Raw genomic sequence first — 20,229 nt, 5'->3', positions numbered from 1 at the left:
AAAGACTCATGAACAATAATAAATGATTGCTGTTTTAAGTCACTGAAATTTTAAGGTGGTTTGTTAGGCAGCTTCCCTGCATATGGGGCTTCCTTTGTGGCTCAGATGGTAGAGAATCTGCCTGCAACACAGGAGACCAGGGTTCGATCCCTGGGTCAGGAAGATCCCCTAGAGAAGGAAATGGCAGCCCACTGCAGTATTCTTGCTTGGAGAATTCCATGGGCAGAGCAGCCTGATGGACTACAGTTCATGGGGCCACAAAGAGCTGGACACGACTGAGTGACTAACACATGTTATGCAGCTATAGCTAACTGCTAAGTTACTGTTTACATTATATAGTGGGAATGCAGTTACTTGCAGCACAGAGCATCCTAAATGATACAGGAAACCATCAACCATTAATATTATGATGCCTTTTGGATGTTTCTAAACCAGGTGCTTGTTAACACAGCTCCCCTTTGTCTCATTGCTCAGAATGTGAGGGTTGCCCTCCAGCTATGCCCTCCCTTCCCACTTACCTGCTCTCCTGCTCCAGCTGCTCCTCAGCCTGGGCCAACTTGGACTCAAGGGCAGCGATGATCATCTTCTGGCGAGCTCGGGCCCCAGCGTCTTCCTCACCCAGGCGTTCCCGGAGCTCCTGGACCTGCCGCTCCAGCTGCTGCCGCCCACTCTCTGCCTTAGCTGAGAAACTGCGCTCAGCTGACAGTTCTGTGGTCAGTGATTCTACCTGTAGCAGTGGAGAAGGCAGGACTGTCACGGTGGAGTCTCAGAGGGAAGGCGGGAGGTAAATGCCAGAACCTCCCATAACTAAGTGAGTTGATGCTTGCTAAGTGCCTAGCACAGAGCCTGGCACATAATAAACACTCAATAAATGTACTTTTCCTTGATTGGCTTATCAGCCAACAGCAGTGCCAGCTCTGGGTTTTAATCTTTTGGATAGGTTTTTGCTATTTTAATAAGACCACAAGAGGAGAGTGGTGGTCCAGTGGTTAGGACTCTGAGCTTCTAATGCAGGGGGTCCGGTTCGATCCCTGATTGGGTAACTGAGGTTCCACATGCTGTACAACTCAGCCCAATAAATAAACGAGTCGAGATGACTATCACAGGCTTGTTTAAATGCTGTCAATTCTATCTTTGACTGTGAATGAGTCTATTCCAAGCGTTATCACATTTTTGTTTGCACCAGGCTCATCCAGAGAGCTTGTGGGAAAAAAAGAAAAAAAAAATGGACCACAGGATCCCACCCTCCAGAGATTCTCATTCAGCAAGTCTGGAATAAGGTCCATGAATCCACATTTTCAACAAGCACTCAGGTGGTTTTGATAGAATGATATGCAGGATCGTTTTGAGAAATGCAGGCTCAATTAACAGGAGCTACTATATTGCTAATGTGTAACCACACCCCCTAATAATAGTGCCTGTTTATTTATTCATCTCGTACTCCAAGTGAGATCCTATGCTGGGGACACGGAAATGAGTCAGATGCAGTCTGATTCATACTTTACTTCATTTCACCCTCACAGGAAGAGACAGACTTGGTGATTAGCATATGCTATTTTTTTTAACCTCTTATTGGAAAATAAAACCGTGAGACAGAAAAAGCAAAAAACAGATCAACTATATGGTTTAATAGGTTGGGCTTCCCTAGTGGCTCAGATGGTAAAGAATCTGCCTGCAATGAAGAAAGCCTAGGTTTGATCCCTGGGTTGGGAAGATGCCTTGGGCAAGGGAATGACAACCCACTCCAGTATAGGTTAATAAAAAGCAAACATCATTGTCACCCCTGCCCAGGTCAGAAAATAGAACTTCATGCATCCATTCTACTAACAGCCTCTTCCTTTCACCCCAAACAACATGCCATCCTGACATTTTTCTTTATTTGGATGTGCTGTGCAGCTTGTGGGATCTTATTTCCCCAACCAGGGGTTCGATCCGAGCCTCCTGCATTGGGAGTGCAGAGTTTTAACCACTGGACCACCAGGGAATTGCCCCCTCCTGACTCCTAGGGTGATCACTTCCTTGCTTTTTTTTTTTTTTCCTTTTGAGTTTTATTATTCAAAGATGCATCTCTAGATTCTACAGTTGAATGCTGCCCATTAAAATTTTCTTGTACATGATTTTTAAGTCTGTTTTAATCTACAGTTTCCTCCTCCATCCTTTCTAAAGTGTGTTAGTCGCTCAGTTGTGTCCAACTCTTTGTGACCCCATGGACTATAGCCCACCAGGAGTTTACTGCGTCTCCTGCATTGGCAAGTGGGTTCTTTACCACTGGGCCACCTGGGAAGCCCATGCTGGATTGGAATGGGCCCTAAATCCAATGGGCTTCCCTCGTCGCTCAGTGGTAAAGAACCCACTTGCCAATGCAGGAGATGCAGGTTTGAACCCTGGGTCAGGAAGATCCCCTGGAGATGGAAATGGCAACCCACTCCAGTATTCTTGCCTGGAGAATCCCATGGACAGAGGAGGCTGGTGGGCTCAAGTCCATGGTGTCGCACAGTCAGATGTGACTTAGCAACTAAACAGCCTCGCACTAAATCCAATACGACTGGTGTCTTTGCAAGAAGGGAAGGAGACACAGACACACAGAGAAGATACAGGGAAGGTCATATGAGGCAGAGGCAGAGACCAGGCTGATGGATCTATGAGGCATGGGTTGCTGACAAGCAACCAGGAGACAGGCCTGGAAGAGATGTTCCCTCAGAAAGGACGAACCTGACGACACCTTGATTTTGGACCTCTGATCTCCAGAACTGTGAGAGAACAAGTTACTGTCTTTCTAAGCCACCCAGTTTGTGGCAATTGGTTGCAGCAGCCTCAGGCAGCTAATACAGTGACTAATTAGTATTTTTTTAAATGTCATTGTGTACTTGAGGGTTTAAACAGATTTGATGGATTTAAATCAGTTGTAATTATGACCGTGGTTGAAGCTCAAGCTGCTCCATTTGGGGCCAGTTGGGACCCTTTCCAGGTTGGCTTCTAAATGAGTTTGAGATCACCAGGCTAGCTTCCTGGGGAACTGGTGTATTATGGACTGAATGTTTGTTGCCCCACAAATTCATATGAAGTCCTAACCCCCAGTGTGTATCTGGAAATGGGGCCTTTGGGACGTAATTAGGACTAGATGAGGATAAAAGGGTGGGGCCCCCATGATGGCATTAGTGCCCTTATAAGGAGATATCAGATAGCTTGCTCTCTCTTGCTCCCCCCACATGCACAGAAAGTCGAGCCCAGTGACTGCAGGATGAGATGATGGCCACCTATAAGTCACCACTTACAAGCCAGGAGAAGAGGCCTTGGAATGAAACCTATATTACCAGCATCATGCTCCCTGGATCCAGCCTTCAAGAAGCCTCAGAAGCACAACAGAATGAATGCATCTATTCCTCCCCCACCTAGAGAACTCCTATTCAACCTTCAAAACCCAACTCAAATATTCCCTTTTCCTATGTGGATTGAAAAAGAGGATTGAAGGTGTTATGGTCCCAGGTCAGTGCGGCCTCAGGCTGGCAGGGGGTGATCCAGCTGTGCTCACCTGCAGGAGCAGCTTTCGGTAGCGGTCATTGAGCAGCTCTGCATTGCTTTGCTCCTCCTCCAGCTCCTCTTCCATTTGCCCCAGGCGCCCCTCCAGCTGACGTTTCTCATCCAGAATGGCAGCTCTAGGGAGAACAGGCAGGGCAAGGTCACAGGAGGTTGAGAGGGCAGTATGGCCAGAAGAGGGCGCCCTGCCCCATATTACCATGGGCCACTCACTTGCTAAGGCTGCCGTTGGCCACCTCATCTGCCATCTCATCCCTCTCCTGCTGGGCCTGCCGACGGGCACGGTCAGAAGCGGCCAGTTCCTGCAATGAGCAAAATAGGCAGGTGGTCAGCTGCGGCGATGGGAGGCTGGCTGAGCACTGGCCTCCCTACCCCTCACGCCTCAAGTCTCTTGATCTTTTTTTCACTGCACTTGGACACGCTGCCCCTGGATAACCTTGGAATGAGCTTCAGTCTATAGGCAGATGTCTCCTAAATCCATCTCCGCAGCCCCTGATCCATGTCCACTTCTTGCTGCCCGCCTGCCCGGATCCCTCACCCTCATGGCCTCCTCACTGAGCCCAGCATCTCTTTTCAGACCAGTTCCTCCTCCAGTTTCCCTCAGTCATCGGGCCAGACCCCCTCTCCTCCCCTCCTCTGCCGCCTTACCACCCAAAGCCCTGTCCATCCTGCTCCTTTACGCTCTCTGTTCCCTCTTCTGCGTCCCGGCTCAGGCTTCATCGTCCCTGTCCAGCCTCCCTGCCTCCAGTCTCTCTACTCTAGCCCATCCGCACACCGACCTTGTGGCTTTCCGGTTCGGGTCCCTGGCCCCGCCCACCAGCGACCCCACCCTCCTGAGCCCCGCCCACCCCGGCATCACCTCCTGCAGCCGCAGCACTTCCGCCTCTAGCCCCTTGAGGCGCTTCTCACTCTCCCGGTTCTGGGCAAAGATCTCCTCTCGAGAACTGCGCGTCTCCTCCACCTCCCGCCACAGCTCCTTCATCTGGGCCTGGGCGGAACGAAGCGAGTGAGTGGGCCCAGCCAGGTCACAGGGAATGCCCCCAGCCCTGCTACCCTCGCAGTCAGCCCTGTGGGGGCTCCCCGTGAGCAAGCAGAGTCCTGAGGACTTGGGCTTCTGCACCCCGCTCCCAGCCGCTGGCTGTGTGACCATGGGCCAGCTCTCCCCTCGTCTCTGGGCCTCACTTCTTTTTTTTTTTTTTTTTTAAAGCATATCAAAATTAAAGCAAGCGTAAAGTGGGGATAATATGTGGACTCTGGAGTAATAATAGAGTTGGGAGGCACTTCCATGGCGGTTCAGCAGTTAAGACTCCCAAGTTTCCACTGCAGGGGGCGCAGGTTCATCCCTGGTGGGGGAACTAAGATCCTCAAGTCAAGCAGCTTGGTCAGAAAAAAGTGCTGGAAAACACCGATCACTTACCTTGGGCCAGTCTCTATTCTGTACACATACTGAAAACCTTAAGCCTCACAACTCCAGTTGGTGGGGACTATTTTCCTATCCAGTTTACAGATGGAGAAACTGAGGCACAGAGAGGTTCAGCAACGCACTGAGGGTGGTAAGTGGCACAGTCACGACCTGAATCCAGGCTGCCTGACCCTGGCGTTTACACTTTCGGCCACTTTGCTACCTGGCAACTATTTATTTATGTCCCCATCCAGCGGCATGTGGGATTTTAGTTCCCTGACCAGGGATCAATCCTGTGCCTTCTACAGTGGAGGCGCAGGGTTTTCATCACTGGGCCGCAAGGAAGTCCCAAAGACTAAGCAATTTAAGTAAAGGAACTAAAAAATATAAAAAGAACCAAATGAGCCTTTGGGGCATGGATAGAGCTGTTGCCTAACGTGGGTGCTTCTCCTGGGATCAAGAGGGCGGGGTCGGAGCTGGTTTGGGAGCCGGAACGAGGTTTGGGGCCTCCCCTTTCCGCGGCTTAAGCCCCACCCCTTACCTGCATCTTGCGAAGCTGCTTCACCGCCTCCTCCTTGCCTTGCCCGGCCGCCGTGGTCTGAGACTTCAACTCCTCCAGCTCGGCCTCCAGCTTCTTGCGGGCGGCCATGGCCAGAGCACGCTGCTTGCGTTCCTCATCGCGCTCCACCTCTGCGTCCCTCAACTGGGAGAGGCGAGGTCGGGAGGGGCGGGCTCAGGGGACAGGAGGCCCAGGCTCCCCCTACATGCCAGTAGCATAGAGGTCTATCCTCCAGCCCCTGCCCAGGTCTCCAGCCCCACTCCTCCTGCCCCTTGCCTCTCTCTGCCACAAACCCAACCATCCTCTCCAACCCCACAGCCCTGGCTCAGGCCTTATCCCTCCCTCTTGCCCCAGCCTCCTCTTTGCTCCCATCACTACTCTCTAGCCCATTCCTGAAGGCTCTAGAAAGGTCCTTCTACAATCACAGCTGACACTGCTCATGGCCTTCCTGTGGCTGGCTCCTTGGTAACCTCAGGACAAAATCGTGCATGAACCCATGGCTGGATCAGTGGGGCCAAGGGAGATTTAAAAAGAAATGGTCAGATACTGCTCCCCAGCCTGGCCTTGGATCATCTCTTCATCACTTGCTCTGGGCTTCCTAACTCCAGTCTCCCCTGCTCCAGTCTGCTGCCCACATGGCCCCAGAGGGCTCTTCCTGATACTCAGGGCTGACCCGCCCCTCCCACGCTCAGCACACATCACCGAGTGAAAAGCCTTGCCCGCTGCAGACCATAGGAAATTCCTTCACTGAATGAAGAATGGATGAATGAATGTGCAGAGAGAAATATGGAGTGAATGAGGAAGCAGGTGAAGAAATAAATGAAAAAGGAAGGAAGGTCACGGATGAAGTGGGGTGAAGACAAGCTGGTCAATGAGCAGGTAAATGGGTATACGGGTTGGTTGAGGGCGCAGAGGAGGTGGGTAGATACTGGGGCGGTTGGGCTGGAGAGAGGAGGTTGATTGGAGCGGGTATTGGGTGGATGGAGAAGTCGGATGCAGAGTTGGTTGTTTAGAAGTCTTGGCTGGTAGGGAGGCTGTGTACGGGTGGCTGGGCAGCTGGCTCAGTAGACGGGATGGTGGTTGGGTGGACCAGTTAGTGGACAGAGGGTGTCCGAATGGGTCCTTGTGCGTGTGGGTTCTTGGGTCATGGTGGGCTGGGGAACAGGAGGATGGCTGGCTAGCAGGTGGGACTTGGGTAGAAACCCAGAGTGGCAGGCGGATGGGTGAGACTTCCGGGCACGCCGAGCTGGGCGGCGCCCTGCCCATACCTGCTTGGCCAGCTGCCGCCGCCTCTCCTCGCCCGCCTCGTCGCGGCCCTGCAGGTCCCGCTCGTGTTGCGCCTTGAGGGCCTGCATGGTCACCTCCAGGCGCAGCTTGGCATCCTCGGCTGCCGTCAGCTCGTCCTCCAGCTCCGTCACCTGCATACGCAGGTCGCTCGCTGCCTGTTCGGCCACCCGGCGGGCTCGCTCCAGCTCATGCACCTGGGAGGGTGGCGGGCAGAATGAGAGTGAGCCGTGGGCACCTGGACCACCGAGGTGGCGGGAGGTCAGGCCCGGAGATCTATGCTAGGCTAGAGGGGAGGGGAGCTCTGACAGACGAGGGGGAGGCAGCGAGGGGACATGTCCATCCTAGCTCCTTCTTGTCCGGAGTCACCTACACACACCGTGAGCGGCTCTCGTGCTCAGTGTGCACACGTGAGCCAGTGTGTTTGATGGGAGAGTCCGCTCACATTTCATGAACACGCACCTGCACATGGGTGTTTTCTAAGAAGCTTGCGTGCTCAGTGTGTGCACACGTTTGCTGGAAGAGTCTCCCCGTGTGCTCGGCCCATGAACCGTTGCCTGTTGATGCCTGGCTTTCCTCACTTCCCGAGTGTGTGCGTGAACACGGGGACTCTCCAAAGCCGGTTCCCTTCGCCCTCCGTGTGGGAGAGCACACACGTGTGCTTGTGTGCCCCAGCGTCACGGGGTGGGGGTGGGGCGCGTGGTCGCCCACGTGTGTGTGTGTGTGTGTATGTCTGTGTGTCCCGGGGACCCGGGGACCCGGGGACGCTCACGCTCTTGCCGACGTCGTCCTTGCTGCTCAGCAACGCCTCCAGCTCGGCCCGCAGCGCGCGGTTCTGCCGCTCGAGCTCCTCGCGCGCCTCCTGCTCCTCCTCCAGGGCCCGGGTCAGGGACAGCGTCCGGGCCTCGCGTTCGCGGCCCTCGGCCTCCGCCCGCTCTCGCTCCTCCACCGCCCGCAGGACCGCCGCCTTCTCCTCCGCCAGGAGCTTCCAGGGTGAGGGAGATGGGGTGGGGGAGACAGGTTAGCTAAAAGGAGTGTACAAGGGGATGAGAAGAGACAGGGGCCCGAGGACGGAGAGACAGACAGACAGACAGAGGCAAAGACACAAGAGGGAGGCAGAGGGCTCAAAGTTTCCACTGGGTCCCAGACCAGCTGGCGCTTCAGTGGATCACTCTGGTGATGGGAATGTAAACTGTTGCAGCCGCTCTGCAGAATAGCGAGGAGGTACCTTTAAAAACTAAAAACAGAGTTACCATGAGCCACAGTGCTCAGTTGCTTCAGCCTGTCGGACTCTGGGACCCCATGGACCGTAGCCCGCCAGGCTCCTCTGTCCATGGGATTCTCCAGGCGAGAATACTGGAGTGGGTTGCCATGCCCTGCTCCAGGGAATCTTCCTGGCCCTGGGATGGAACCCGAGTCTTCAGTGTCTCCTGCTTTGGCAGGCAGGTTCTTTAGCACTTGTACCACCTGGGAGGTCCTAGAGTTACCATATAATGCAGCAATCCCACTCCTGGGCATAGAAAACTTTAATTCGAAAAGATACATACACCCCAGTGTTCACTGCAGCACTGTTTACAACAGCCAAGACATGGAAGCAACCTAAATGTCCACGGATGAAGGAACGGATAAAGAAGACGTGGCCTATATACACAACGGAATATCATTCAGCCACGAAAAAGAATGAAATAATGGCATTTGCAGCAACATGGATGGACCTAGAGATTATCATAGTAAGTGAAATAAACCAAGCAGAGAAAGACAAACATCATATGATATCACTTCTAGGTGGAATCTTTTAAAAAATGATGTAATTAAATGCATTTATTTACAAAACAGAAACAGACTCACAGATACAGAAAACAAACTAACAAACTTGTGGTTACCAAAGGGGAAAGGGGGGATGGATAGATTTGGGATCTGGGATTAACAGATACACAGTACTATATATAAAACAGATAATTAACAAGGACCTGCTGTAAAGCACAGGAAACTCTACTCAATATCTTCTAGTAACTTATAAGTAAAAGAATCTGAAAAAGAATATATGTATCGTATATAAATATATGAGTCACTTTGCTGTACAACTGAAACTAAGGCAGCACTGTAAATAAACTACACTTCAAGTTTAAAAAAAAATTAAATGAAAGGAAATTTTGAGCCAAAAAAAGGAAAACCTTAAATGGATCAAACTGATCAGCCCCTCACTTTCTATACCCAAAAGAGGAAAGGGTTTTCTTTCTTCCTCTTGTAGTCATAGTAGGAAAAAAAATACATAAAAACTTAAAATGTACTTCAAACCTTCACTGTTTTTTTATGACATAGCAATTGATGAACAATAAAACAAGACATGCAAATATATATATATATTTATATGTATATTTGTTGCTGTTGAGTGGCTAAGTTGTGTCGACTCTTTGTGACCCCATGGACTGCAGCGTGCCAGGCTTCCCCGTCCTTCACCATCTCCTGGAGTTTGCTCAAACTCATATCCATTGAGTTGGTGATGCCATCCAACCATCTCATCCTCTGTCGTCCCCTTCTCCTCCTGCCCTCAATCTTTCTCAGCATCTGGGTCTTTTCCGATGAGTCAGCTCTTGTGTTGTTGGAAGAGGCTGTTTGCTATGACCAGTTTGTTCTCTTGGCAAAACTCTGTTAGCCTTTGTCCTGCTTCATTTTGTACTCCAAGGACAAACTTGCCTGTTACTCCACATATCTCTTAACTTCCTACTTTTGCATCCCAATCCCCTATGATGAAAAGGACATTTTTTTTTTTTTTTTCTGTTAGTTCTAGAAGGCCTTATAGGTCTTTATAGAACTGGTCAACTTCAGCTTCTTTGGCATCCAGTAGTTGGGGCATAGACTTGGATTACTATGATGTTGAATGGTTTGCCTTGGAAATGAACTGAGACCATTGGGTCATTTTTAAGGTCACATTCAAGTACTGCATTTCAGACTCTTTTGTTGACTATGAGGGCTACTCCATTTCTTCTAAGGGATTCTTGCCCACAATAGTAGATATAATGGTCATCTGAATTAAATTCACCCATTCCTGTCCATTTTAGCTCACTGATTCCTATGATGTCAATGTTCACTCTTGCCATCTCCTGCTTAACTATCTCTCTCTCTATATATATATATAACACAAATTAATTATTTAAAATTTTTTTCAATGATCTATGAAATAGTATTAAGCAATCGAACATACATGTATTTGGAGTTTGAGAAGAGAAGGGAAGAAAGAGAAAATGGGGCAGAAAAATATTTGAAACAATAATGGCTGAAGATTTCCACATCTGATCAAGAACACTAACCCAAAGCTGTTGGAAGCTTGGCAAACTGAAGTAGAATAAACACAAAACCCCACAGCTGGATATCATAGTCAAACTGCTAAAAAGCAAAGATAAAGAGAAAACAGTCCGAACCAGCTAGAAAACCACATCACATTACCTACAGGGAAACCATGACTTAGATGATCGTTAACTTTAAATATGAAACAGTGGAGGCCCCAGAACATGGAATGATCTCTTCCCAGTGTGGAAAGAATAAAACCTGAAATTCAACAGCCAGTGAAAATTCCTTTCAACAATAAAGGCAAAAATAAGGACTCTCCCATTTTCCAGATGAAGAAAATGAGGCAGAGAGATTGTGCAATTTACCTAAGCCACACAGCCAGAAAGGGCCCCAACTGGGATGTGAACCTCAGGGTTGCCTGATCTTAACGCTCTGGGGTTCTGAGAATTTTATTCCATTCTTAGATTGTCAGATGCTTAGTATGACCCCCACTTTCAATTTTTTCTTTCTTCTTTTTTTTGGCTGTACCGCATAGCTTGTGGGATCTTAGTTCCCCAACCAGGGATCGCACTGGAGCGATGCAGTCCATGGGGTCGCAAAGAGTCAGACACGACTTAGTGACTGAACAACAGCAGCAGCAGTGAGAGCACGGAGCCCTAACCACTGGACTGCCAGGGAATTCCCTTATCCCCATTTTCCAGGTGAGCAAACTGAGGCTGAAACGGGACAAGCAGTTTGCCTGAGGTCCACAGTGAGTCAGTAGGAGAAGCAAGATGTGTTATTTCCTTTCGCCTTCCTAAGTACCCTCTGGTGTATCTGCAGGACGCCTTTGGGAGTAACAGTGGGTACCAGCAGTAATTAATTGGGGGCAGGAGACCTAAGCCAGGATCAATGGGCATTCTATCCTACAGAGGCTCAGAGGGAAGAGGCATCTTGCCCGAAGGTCCTCACAGGTTCACAGCTGAGCTGTGACATCACCTGTTACTGATCGCTCACAATGACCGTGACGGGCAGCGTGGGTGAGCATCCCAATTCCCCAGGTGGCTAACCCAAGGTGCCTCACCTGGTCGAACTTGCGCTGCTTCTTCTCCAGCGCGCTCACGAGCTGCCGCTGCTGCTCCAGGTCCACTGTGGCATCGTCCAGCTCCTGCTGCAGCCGCCGGCGGCCCCGCTCCAGCCGCTCCACCACTTCCGCCTTTTCTGCCAGGCGCTGGTTCAGGACCTCAGCCTCTCGGGCTGCCCGGCGCCGAGCCTCCTCCCCTGCCTCCAGGGCCCCTGCCTCCTCTTCCTGGCGCCGCCGCCACTCTGAGAGCTGGGGTTGGGGGTGGAGGAGAGAGAGAGAGGGTGGCACCCATGTCAGTGACCCGGGTGTGAGTTGGTGGGGCCCCATTTCCCAGATGAGGAGACTGAGGCCCAAAGAGGGAAATGATTCACTCCTTTGGGCACTTCTGCCTGAAGAGTAGGGATGAGGTTGTGAATTCTCGGAGCCCCAGCTCCTCCAGGACGTTTAAATGGTTTCCACAGGACCCAGAAGATGAATCAGACATGGGTTCTACCCTGGGGAACCCCCAGTCTGATGGGGAAGACTGAGTGTCACAACCAGGATGATAGAGGCTAAGGTAGAAATAGGGAAGCCACAGGAGTCCACCAGACGGGTTCAAAAATCTATTGAGAACATTCAAGGGACTTCCTGGAGGATGGAGCATTTGTGATGGATCTTGAAGTATGCATAGGAGTTTTCCAGTTAAAGAAGTATATTCACAGGTATACATTCATCATTCATTCAACAGGCATTTCTCAGGGCATCCCACATATCAGGCACTAGGTTGGCTTAGGCTGGGGACCCAGATCTAACTCTGATGGGGTCCCACCTTCAGGGAGCTTTCAGTCTGGTGGGGGGACTCATGGGCAATGACAGTCCTAGCCAGTCAGGGTGACTGGAGTGGGGACAAAGGAGAAAGAAAGGCTAAGGAAGCTCAGAGAGGGGTAGTGAGGAATTTCTTAGAACAGGAGAGGTGGATGCTAAGTCCTAATAAATGAAAAGCGTTTTCCTACATGAAGTGAGGAAAGAGAGATGAGAGATGAATATAGCTAACGGTGAAAGAAGGCCCAGAGAATGCAGGTTCTCTGACAACCTGGTGAGAGGCATGGGTTTTGTCCAGGGCGGGGAGCTGGAAAGCCCTGGGAGGTCTGTGAGCAAAGACAGGGCAGCATCAGCTTGGGGATTAGAAAGACCACGTGAAGGATGAGCCAGAAGGGGAGAGACTAGAGGCAGGGAGGTGTGGAGGTAGGCTGAGAGGAGGACCCAGGTGAAAGAGGATGAAGTTTGCGCAGGGCTAGGGCTGTGGGGACAGCGAGGAGGGGAGTCTGGCTTGCAGCGGTCTGGCTTGTGACACGCTGGCCTGTGGGGTCACCCCATGAGCCATGGAACCCAGGAGGAGCTGTGTAGGGGTTACCCTGCAGGGCTGTTCACCTGGGCCTGGGCAGCCTGCAGCTCGCGGCCCGCCCGCTCCCTGGCGGCGGCTTCCTCGTCCAGCTGCTCGCGCAGCCCGGCTGCCTCCGCCTCCAGGGCTCGTGCCCGGGACCCCAGGGCCAGCTTCGCCCTGGTCTCCTCCTGCAGCAGCTCCTGCAGGTGGACGGGAGGATGATGTTTAGTGTGGGCAGGAGGGTGGGGGGAGCGCGGTCTGGGTTAGGGAGCGGGTGGTGAGATGGGAGCTGGAGTCACCTGGGCATCGTGGAGCTGGGCCTCCATGCTGGTCAGCTCCTTGCTCAGCCTGATGGCTCTGGACTCGGCCTCACTCAGGGCTCCGGACACATTCTCGAGTTCAGCCTGTGGGGAAGGGGCATCTTATCATGGCAGCTTCCTGCCAGCCGACCCCCCTGCTTTCCTGCCTCAGATCCCCACTACCCACTGCTGGTGGGGATGTAAAAGGGTGTAACTGCCACAATAATCAGTCTGGCAGCTCCTTAAAATGGTTACATGCAGAGTTTCCACGTGAAAGTGAAAGTGTTAGTCATTCAGTCCTGTCTGACTCTTTGTGACCCCATGTACCATAGCCCACCAGGCTCCTCTGTCCATGGGATTGTCCAGGCAAGAATACTGGAGTGGGTTGCCATTCCCTTCTCCAGGGGATCTTCCCAACCCAGGAATCGAACCCAGGTCTCCTGCATTGCAGGCAGACTCTACCATCTGAGCCACCAACGATGTTAAACCAGAGTTTCCACAGGGCCCAGCAATTCCGCTCCTGGGTCCGTACCCAGGAGAAATGAAAACAAGTCCATGCAAAAACCTGTACAAGGGTCTTCACAGAAGCAGCATTCACAACTGCCAAAAGGTGGAAACAACCCAAACGTCCATCCACAGATGACTGGATAAACAAAATGTGGTCTCTCTAGACAATGGAATATTATCCAGCCATAAAAACAATGAAGCTCAGATAGATGCTACAATGTGGATAAACCTTGACAACATCACGCTAAGTGAGCGAAGTCAGACACAAGACACATAGTGTATGATTCCACTTCTATGAAGTGTCCGGAATAGGAAATCTAAAGAGACAGAAAGTAGATTAGTAATTGCTAGGGCAGGGGGTGAGACTGGGGGACCTTAACCCTAACTCTCGCACAGGATTTCTTTCCAGGGTGATGAAAAAGTCCTAAAATTAGATTATGGTGATAAATGTACAACTCTATGACTATACTAAAACTCGTTGTTCAGTTGCTCAGTGGTGTCCAACTCTGCAACCCCACAGACTGTAGCACACCAAGCTTCCTTGTCCTTCACTATCTCCTGGCGTTTGCTCAGACTCATGGCCATTGAATCAGTGATGCTATCTAACGGTCTCATCCTCTGTCACCCGCTTCTCCTCCTGCCCTCAATCATTCCCAGCCTCAGGGTCTTTTCTAAGAGTCGGCTCTTCATATCAGGGGGCCAAAGTATTGAAGCTTCAGCTTCAGCATCAGTCCTTCCAATGAATATTCAGGGTTGATTTCCTTTAGGATGGACTGGTTTGATTTTAAATGGGTGAGTTATACAGTATGTGAGTTATATTTCAATAAAGCTGTTCTCCTGGCACCCAAATCACCACCACATGATCCTGGATGCAGCTCCTGGCCTCGTGTTCTCAGCAATAAACAGGTATTGGTCATTTAGTTAAAAAACATAATACAATTAAAATAAAAAACCCACATCTCTCCTAGCAATCACAGTATGACATTTTCTACCTACAGGTTTAAATGTTCGCCCTGGGTTTTTCTAATCAGACCGTGGATTATTTACGGCCAGAAGATAAGAGGGTGAAAGGTGGGCACTGCGGCAGGGTTAAGAGCCGCAAGGTCAGTCATGCCTGGATTCACGCTTTGGCTCTGAGGGACCTTAGACAACCAGCTTCACCTCCCTGGGTCTCAGTTTCCCTGTGTGTAAAATGGGAACAATATTAGCACTTCCTTCAGAGGAGGGCCAGGAGGCTTTAGTAAAAATACACAGGATGTTTGGTATATAGCAACCACTCACCAGTTACTAGCTGTTAATGTGTGATAATGCTGAAGAAGTTGTCAGGGACGGCAGGGTTGATGTGGACCAAACTGAAGCTCAGAGAGGGCAGGCATCTCACCCAAAGTCACACAGCAGACACCACCACTGAGCTGGCCGCCCCACTCACCTGGGCTCGCTGCAGCTTCTCCGCAGCCTCTGCTCGGGCCCGCTCCCCGTCTCCTGCACGGCCCTGCACCTCCTGCAGCTGTGACTCAAGGCGACGCCTCCGCTGCTCACCCTCCTGCCGCGCGGTCTGCAGGTTGCTAAGCTCCGTCCGCAGCTCAGACACTTCAGCCTCCAGAGTCAAGCGGGTCTTTTCCCATGTGCCTTTGCTCTGAGGTGGGAGAGAGACGGCAGAGATTTATGACTCCCTTTCTCTACCAGGCCAGGCACATGCATGCCCCACGTCCTTTGCACTATTTCCTCTGGAACCCCTCACCATTCCTTAAAGAGCCAGGTGCACTCCTGCCCCAGGGCCTTTGCACTGACTGTTTCCTCTGCCCGGAACATGTTTCCCAGGATGCCAAGATGGGGTCACCCTTCGCGTCCTTAATTTTTTTTTATTATGACCTTGTTTATTTATTTCTGGCCATGCTGGGTCTTTGTTTCTTCAAGGGGGCTTTCTCAGGCTGTGGTGAGCAGGGGCTGCTCTCTAGTTGCCATGTATGGGCTTCACATGGCCGTGGTTTCTCTTGTCGTGGAGCATGGGCTCTAGGGCACGCACGCTTCAGTAGTTTTGGCTCCTGGGCTCTAGAGCACACGCTCAACAGTTGTGGTACAGGGACTTAATTATCCCAAGGCAGGTGGATCTTCCCGGCCCAGGGACTGAACCCATGTCCCCTGCATTGGCGGGCAGATTCTTTACCACTGAGCCTCCTGGGAAGCCCCTTCCTTCAACTTTTGACTCAGAGGTCACCTTTTCATAGACTTTCTCCATGGCTTTCTCTATTTCAAATCACAAAATGCCCCCCTCGCCCCACTATTAGCATTCTGAGCCCACTTTTTGTTCATTTTCCCATAGCACTCATAACCCTGATCTATACTATGAATCTGTTTAGATTGTTTACACTCTGCTTCTCCTGCTAAAATACCATCTGCACAATAAAAGTGGGTGCTGACTGTCTGGTTCATACTTGGGGCCCTCAGCGTCACACCGGGAACATAGCACATGTTCAGCGAATGTTCGCTGAATGAAAGATGGATCGGGGGGCTTCCCTGGTGGCTCAGTGGTAAAGAATCCACCTGCCAATGCAGGAGACACGGGTTTGATCCCCGGTCCAGAAAGATCCCACACGCCTGCAGAGCAACTCTGCCCCGGGGCCGCAACCATGGAGCCTGTGCTCCAGGGCCTGGGAGGCACAACCACTGCACCCTGAAGGCTCTAGAGCCTTGCTCTACGACCAGAGAAACCACTGCAGTGAGAATCCCGAGCACGGCAGCTAGGGAGCAGCCCCTCTTCACCACAGCTACAGAAAAGCCCGAGCAGCAACGAGACCCAGCACAGCCAATAATAAATAAATAGAATTGTTTTTTTTTAAAAAGATGGATCAGAGACATGAACACCTGAGAAGAGAGGCGAGCTGGCCTAGGACCAGCCAGACACGCCTCCTCTACCCAGCATCCCCCTTTGCCTCCCTGTGGCTCCCCAGAAACCCCAGCCCCGTCCCGACCCACCCTCCGGGCTTGCTCCAGCTGCTCCGCCAGCTCTCCCAGGGCCTGGCCATGGCGCTGCCGCAGCTCCTGCACTGCCACCTCGTGAATGCGCGTCTCCTCCTCCAGAGCCTTCTTCAGCTCCGTCACCTCCTGTTCTCTCTTGGACCTTTTATTGGGGAAGGGGGACAGCGAATAGAATTTCAGAATAGAGGATGAGTGGGACTTTAGGGCAGCCCCCGACAGCTGGTTGTGCCTCTTCTTACTCTTTCCCTCCAAGGATGGGGACTTCATTCTATATTCCCTGAGGAATATGGGTGGGGATGCTGCAGGAGGAGTGTGGCTTTAAGAGTGAGCTCCTATGCATCTGTCAAAACCCTATTCAAAACACCCCCTTCTCAAGAAGTCTTCTTGGACTCCCTCCCATAGAGTGATACAGGGGTCTTCTCTGATCACCCACGATGGCCTGTCCTACTCCATTAAAGCTCGCTTAGCTCTGGACCGGGTCTGTCTTTGCCTGAATCCGCCTACTCCTAGACTGGGAGTTCCAGAGGACAATGCCTGAGTCTGATCCATTTATGTTCCCAGCTTGGTCCACAGCCAGTGCCCTGGTGAATGGCTCAGCATCTGTGCAGATGGAGAGTTTGGACCCATGTCCTTTTCTTCTCCTCCCAACCTGGCTGCACAGGTGCCCAACTGGGGCCAGCTGCCGGCCGCCCAGCCTCACCGGAGCTCCTGCTGTGCATTGGTGGAGTCCAGCGTGTCCTCCAGCTCGCCCCGCAGTGCCTCCAGCTCCTCGCCCAGGTCCCGGCGCTGCTTCTCCGCCTTGGCCCTGGCTGCGCGCTCAGCCTCCAGGTCCTCCTGGGCCTCGGCCAGCCCAGCCTGTGCCTCTCTCAGGGATTTGAGTAGCTGGGCCCGGGCTCCACCCTCTTCCTCTGCCCTGAGGGTAGACAAGGACCAAGGGGGTTAGTACAAGGACAGGCAGGGGGTGGGGATGATTTCTGGGGGTGTGGAGGGACTAGACATGGCCAGTTCCAGATTCGAATCCCAGCTGTCCTTGGACCAGTGGCTCTAGGACTCAGAGCCTCAACTTCCCTAGCTGTAAAATGGGGATGACACCATTGGTATCACAAGGATACTTATTAAGTTCCCTCCACTTGAGAGCCCTCTGCTTTATCATCCCATGTGATGTTCATGGTCACGCAGGAAACTGGGGCGCAGAGTGGGAAAGTACTTGCCCTGGTCATGTGGTCAGTGGGTGGCTGACCCCTGAACTCCTCCTCATAACCCCTCTAGGATCAAGCTCTTGCAAAGAGGAGCCGAATGAAGGGGCAGTGTGGACTGCGGATTAAACAGCTCAGGGAAATATGCCAATCACAGTTTGTGTCCCCTGCTTGGACACCTGCCCTGGCAAGTGACAACCTCTCTGCACTGCAAGCTCCCGGCTTGTGAGAGAGCATGCCCGCCCACGTCACAGGACTGCCACAAGGGTGGCAATGGAAACAGTAATACAAGTGCCAAAGGCTACATGTTATATAATTCCACTTATGAGAAGTAGCAAGAATCAGCAAAATCTAGGTGGACGGAAAGCACACTGGTGGTTGCCAAGGGCTGAAGGGAGGGGGCAGATGGGGAGTGATTTTTTAATAGGATTTGTTTTTTTTAGGTGATGGTAGTGATTGCACAGCATTGTGAATGTACCAAACACCACTCAGTGGTCTGCTTTTTTTTTTTTTAGTGGTATGCTTTAAAATGGTTAATTTTGCTATGCGAATTTCACCTCAATGCAAAAGGGAAAAAAAAATAACAGTAATAATGGAAAGTAGGAGGAAACACACCACAGCATCAATTGAGGCCTTCGGGTGTGCCAGGCATGTCCTCAGCACCTTCTTATTTAACCCCCACACTAACCCTGGGCTTCCCTGGTGGCTCAGATGGTAAAGAATCTGCCTGTAATTCAGGAGACTTGGTTTCAATCCCTGGGTTTGGAAGATTCCCCTGGAGAAGGAAATGTCAACCCACTCCAGTATTCTTGCCTGGGAAATCCACTGGACAGAGGAGGCTGGTGGGCTACAGTCCATAGGGTCACAAAGAGTCCGACACGACTAAGTGACTATTACACTAACCCTGAGAGAGCTTCTATAATCACCCCCATTTTCCAGATGGAGAAACTAAGACTTGAGAGGTGATGTTACTTGGGTAAGTTCATGTGGCCAGAAAGGGGAGGAGTTGGGATTTGAACTCAGAAGTCAGGCTTGACGGTGCACGTTCTTAACCCCCTCCACCAACCCCTGTTCCATCAATTCTGCAATGCATGTTTCCCCCAACTCTAGCTGCTCTGAAATCCAGCTGCATCCATACACAAGGGCTCCTGAGGTCGCAAGGGTGAAAAGCATCTAAAGCAGTGAGCACCATGTCTGGCACACAGAAAGCGCTCAATAATTGTGAATGCCTGGCATGATGATTATGACTCCTAAGACGGCCAGATCACTTATCCAATCACAGCGGATTCTGAGTTGTTCAGCTTTGAGAGGCTGGGGAGAAGATGGGGGGTGGGTGAAGAAGAAAAAAGCATTTTCTGGCCTCAGCGCAAGAAACTGTTAAGTTACTAGACACGCAGGGCTCGCTTTCAGTTTTCCCTTAACCAGACGGGCTTGGAACTCTGGCTGTGTCCATTTTACAGAAGGGTACCCGGAGGCTCTGTGGGTTAGCAGGTCTCAGCGGGGCGCCTCCATCGCCGCTAGGCGGCGCCCTCGTGCCGCGCGCCCCGCCGGTCCACCCCGCACCTGGCCAAGGCGGCCTGCAGCTCCTCCTCCTTGCGGCCCAGCTGGGCGCGCAGCTCCTCCGCCCGCTGCTGCTGTTCCGCCATCTGCTCCTGCAGCTCCGAGCCCTCCACGTCCAGCCGCCGCTTCAGCTTCTCCAGTTCCTGGCGGCTCTTCTCCTCCTTCCGGAGGCGGTCTGGAGGGGGGAGGGGGGCGGGCCACGCATGACGGAGCCAGACCCACACCCCCAGGGACACCCCCAGCCCCCTCGCCCCAGTCATCAAGCTGAGCTCAGCCTCTCTTTCCACCCCTCCCCATCTTTCCCAGCTTCCCCACCCCTGGGAGAGCCCACTGGCCCCGATCCGCAGCAGACCCCAGAGGCCGTCCTCCCCTCTCGCCCTGGCCCCTGCCGGCTGGCCAGCTCGCTCTGCCCTGTCCTCTTCTCCCTGCCTCCCCAGCCTCCTCCTCTGTTCCCTCTCTTCTGTTTCTGCTTCTGAGTCCACAGCAAGGGACACAGCGAGAAAAAAAAAGTGTCTGAAACAGTTAGTGGGACCATCAGCTAGAGTCACCCAAAATACCAAGGAGAGAGGAAGAGAACTAGGTTGGGAAGGAGGACACACGAGTCCCCAGCCTTCTTTCCTGCCCCCATTTAGCAGATATGACCACTGAGGCCCCACAGCACATGAGGGCTGTCCCCCCACCCCACCCTCGCCCCTGCTGGAGCGTGCATAGGCCCCCGCTGGGGGGCGGGAGCTCACCCTCCATGTCCGCAATGGTGGCCTCATATTTCAGTCGAAGCTTATTGAGGCTCTTGACTTTCTCCTCCTCCTCCGCTGCCTGGGATGAGAACTCGGACAGCCGCTCCTCCAGCAGCTTCCGCTCCTGAGCACAGTGGGAGGTGGGGGTGGGAGTCAGGGGCTCGCCGCTCATCTTGGCTGTCATTCCCATCTGTTTCTGCTCACCTTCCTTCCCTGACCCTTCCAGCTCCCACCCCTTCCCTCCTTTCCCATTCCCTAGTGTCTGTGAACCCATCACACCCCCATCAGACTGTTAACTGCATCAGCCAGTCAGTTCAGTTGCTCAGTCGTGCCCGACTCTTTGCGACCCCATGAATCGCAGCATGCCAGGCCTCCCTGTCCATCACCAACTCCCGGAGTTCACTCAGACTCATGTCCATCGAGTCCATGATGCCATCCATCCATCTCCTCCT

At 52.2% G+C, this 20,229-nt stretch overlaps 1 protein-coding gene across 6 annotated transcripts in view; it reads right to left on the bottom strand.

Moving 5' to 3' along the window:
- MYH14 (myosin heavy chain 14) overlaps positions 1-20,229 on the bottom strand; it is an 89,296-nt gene that overhangs the window by 4,176 nt on the left and 64,891 nt on the right. For all 6 annotated transcript variants that reach the window (XM_042230991.1, XM_042230992.1, XM_042230995.2 and 3 more), the window contains 15 exons: positions 19,778-19,901; positions 19,044-19,215; positions 16,985-17,197; positions 16,282-16,426; positions 14,735-14,941; positions 12,799-12,903; positions 12,547-12,699; positions 11,137-11,385; positions 7,555-7,767; positions 6,767-6,979; positions 5,481-5,642; positions 4,397-4,525; positions 3,751-3,839; positions 3,533-3,656; positions 519-727 (listed from right to left, as the gene is read on the bottom strand). In XM_042230991.1, coding sequence (XP_042086925.1) covers positions 519-727; positions 3,533-3,656; positions 3,751-3,839; positions 4,397-4,525; positions 5,481-5,642; positions 6,767-6,979; positions 7,555-7,767; positions 11,137-11,385; positions 12,547-12,699; positions 12,799-12,903; positions 14,735-14,941; positions 16,282-16,426; positions 16,985-17,197; positions 19,044-19,215; positions 19,778-19,901 — 2,507 coding nt within the window. The remainder of the gene's footprint in view (positions 1-518; positions 728-3,532; positions 3,657-3,750; positions 3,840-4,396; positions 4,526-5,480; positions 5,643-6,766; positions 6,980-7,554; positions 7,768-11,136; positions 11,386-12,546; positions 12,700-12,798; positions 12,904-14,734; positions 14,942-16,281; positions 16,427-16,984; positions 17,198-19,043; positions 19,216-19,777; positions 19,902-20,229) is intronic.

Source organism: Ovis aries, chromosome 14 (assembly GCF_016772045.2).
Source record: "Ovis aries strain OAR_USU_Benz2616 breed Rambouillet chromosome 14, ARS-UI_Ramb_v3.0, whole genome shotgun sequence".
Taxonomy (NCBI): domain Eukaryota; kingdom Metazoa; phylum Chordata; class Mammalia; order Artiodactyla; family Bovidae; genus Ovis; species Ovis aries.
The sequence above is the reverse complement of the archived record's forward strand: the minus strand, read 5'-3'. Positions and strand labels throughout refer to the sequence as shown.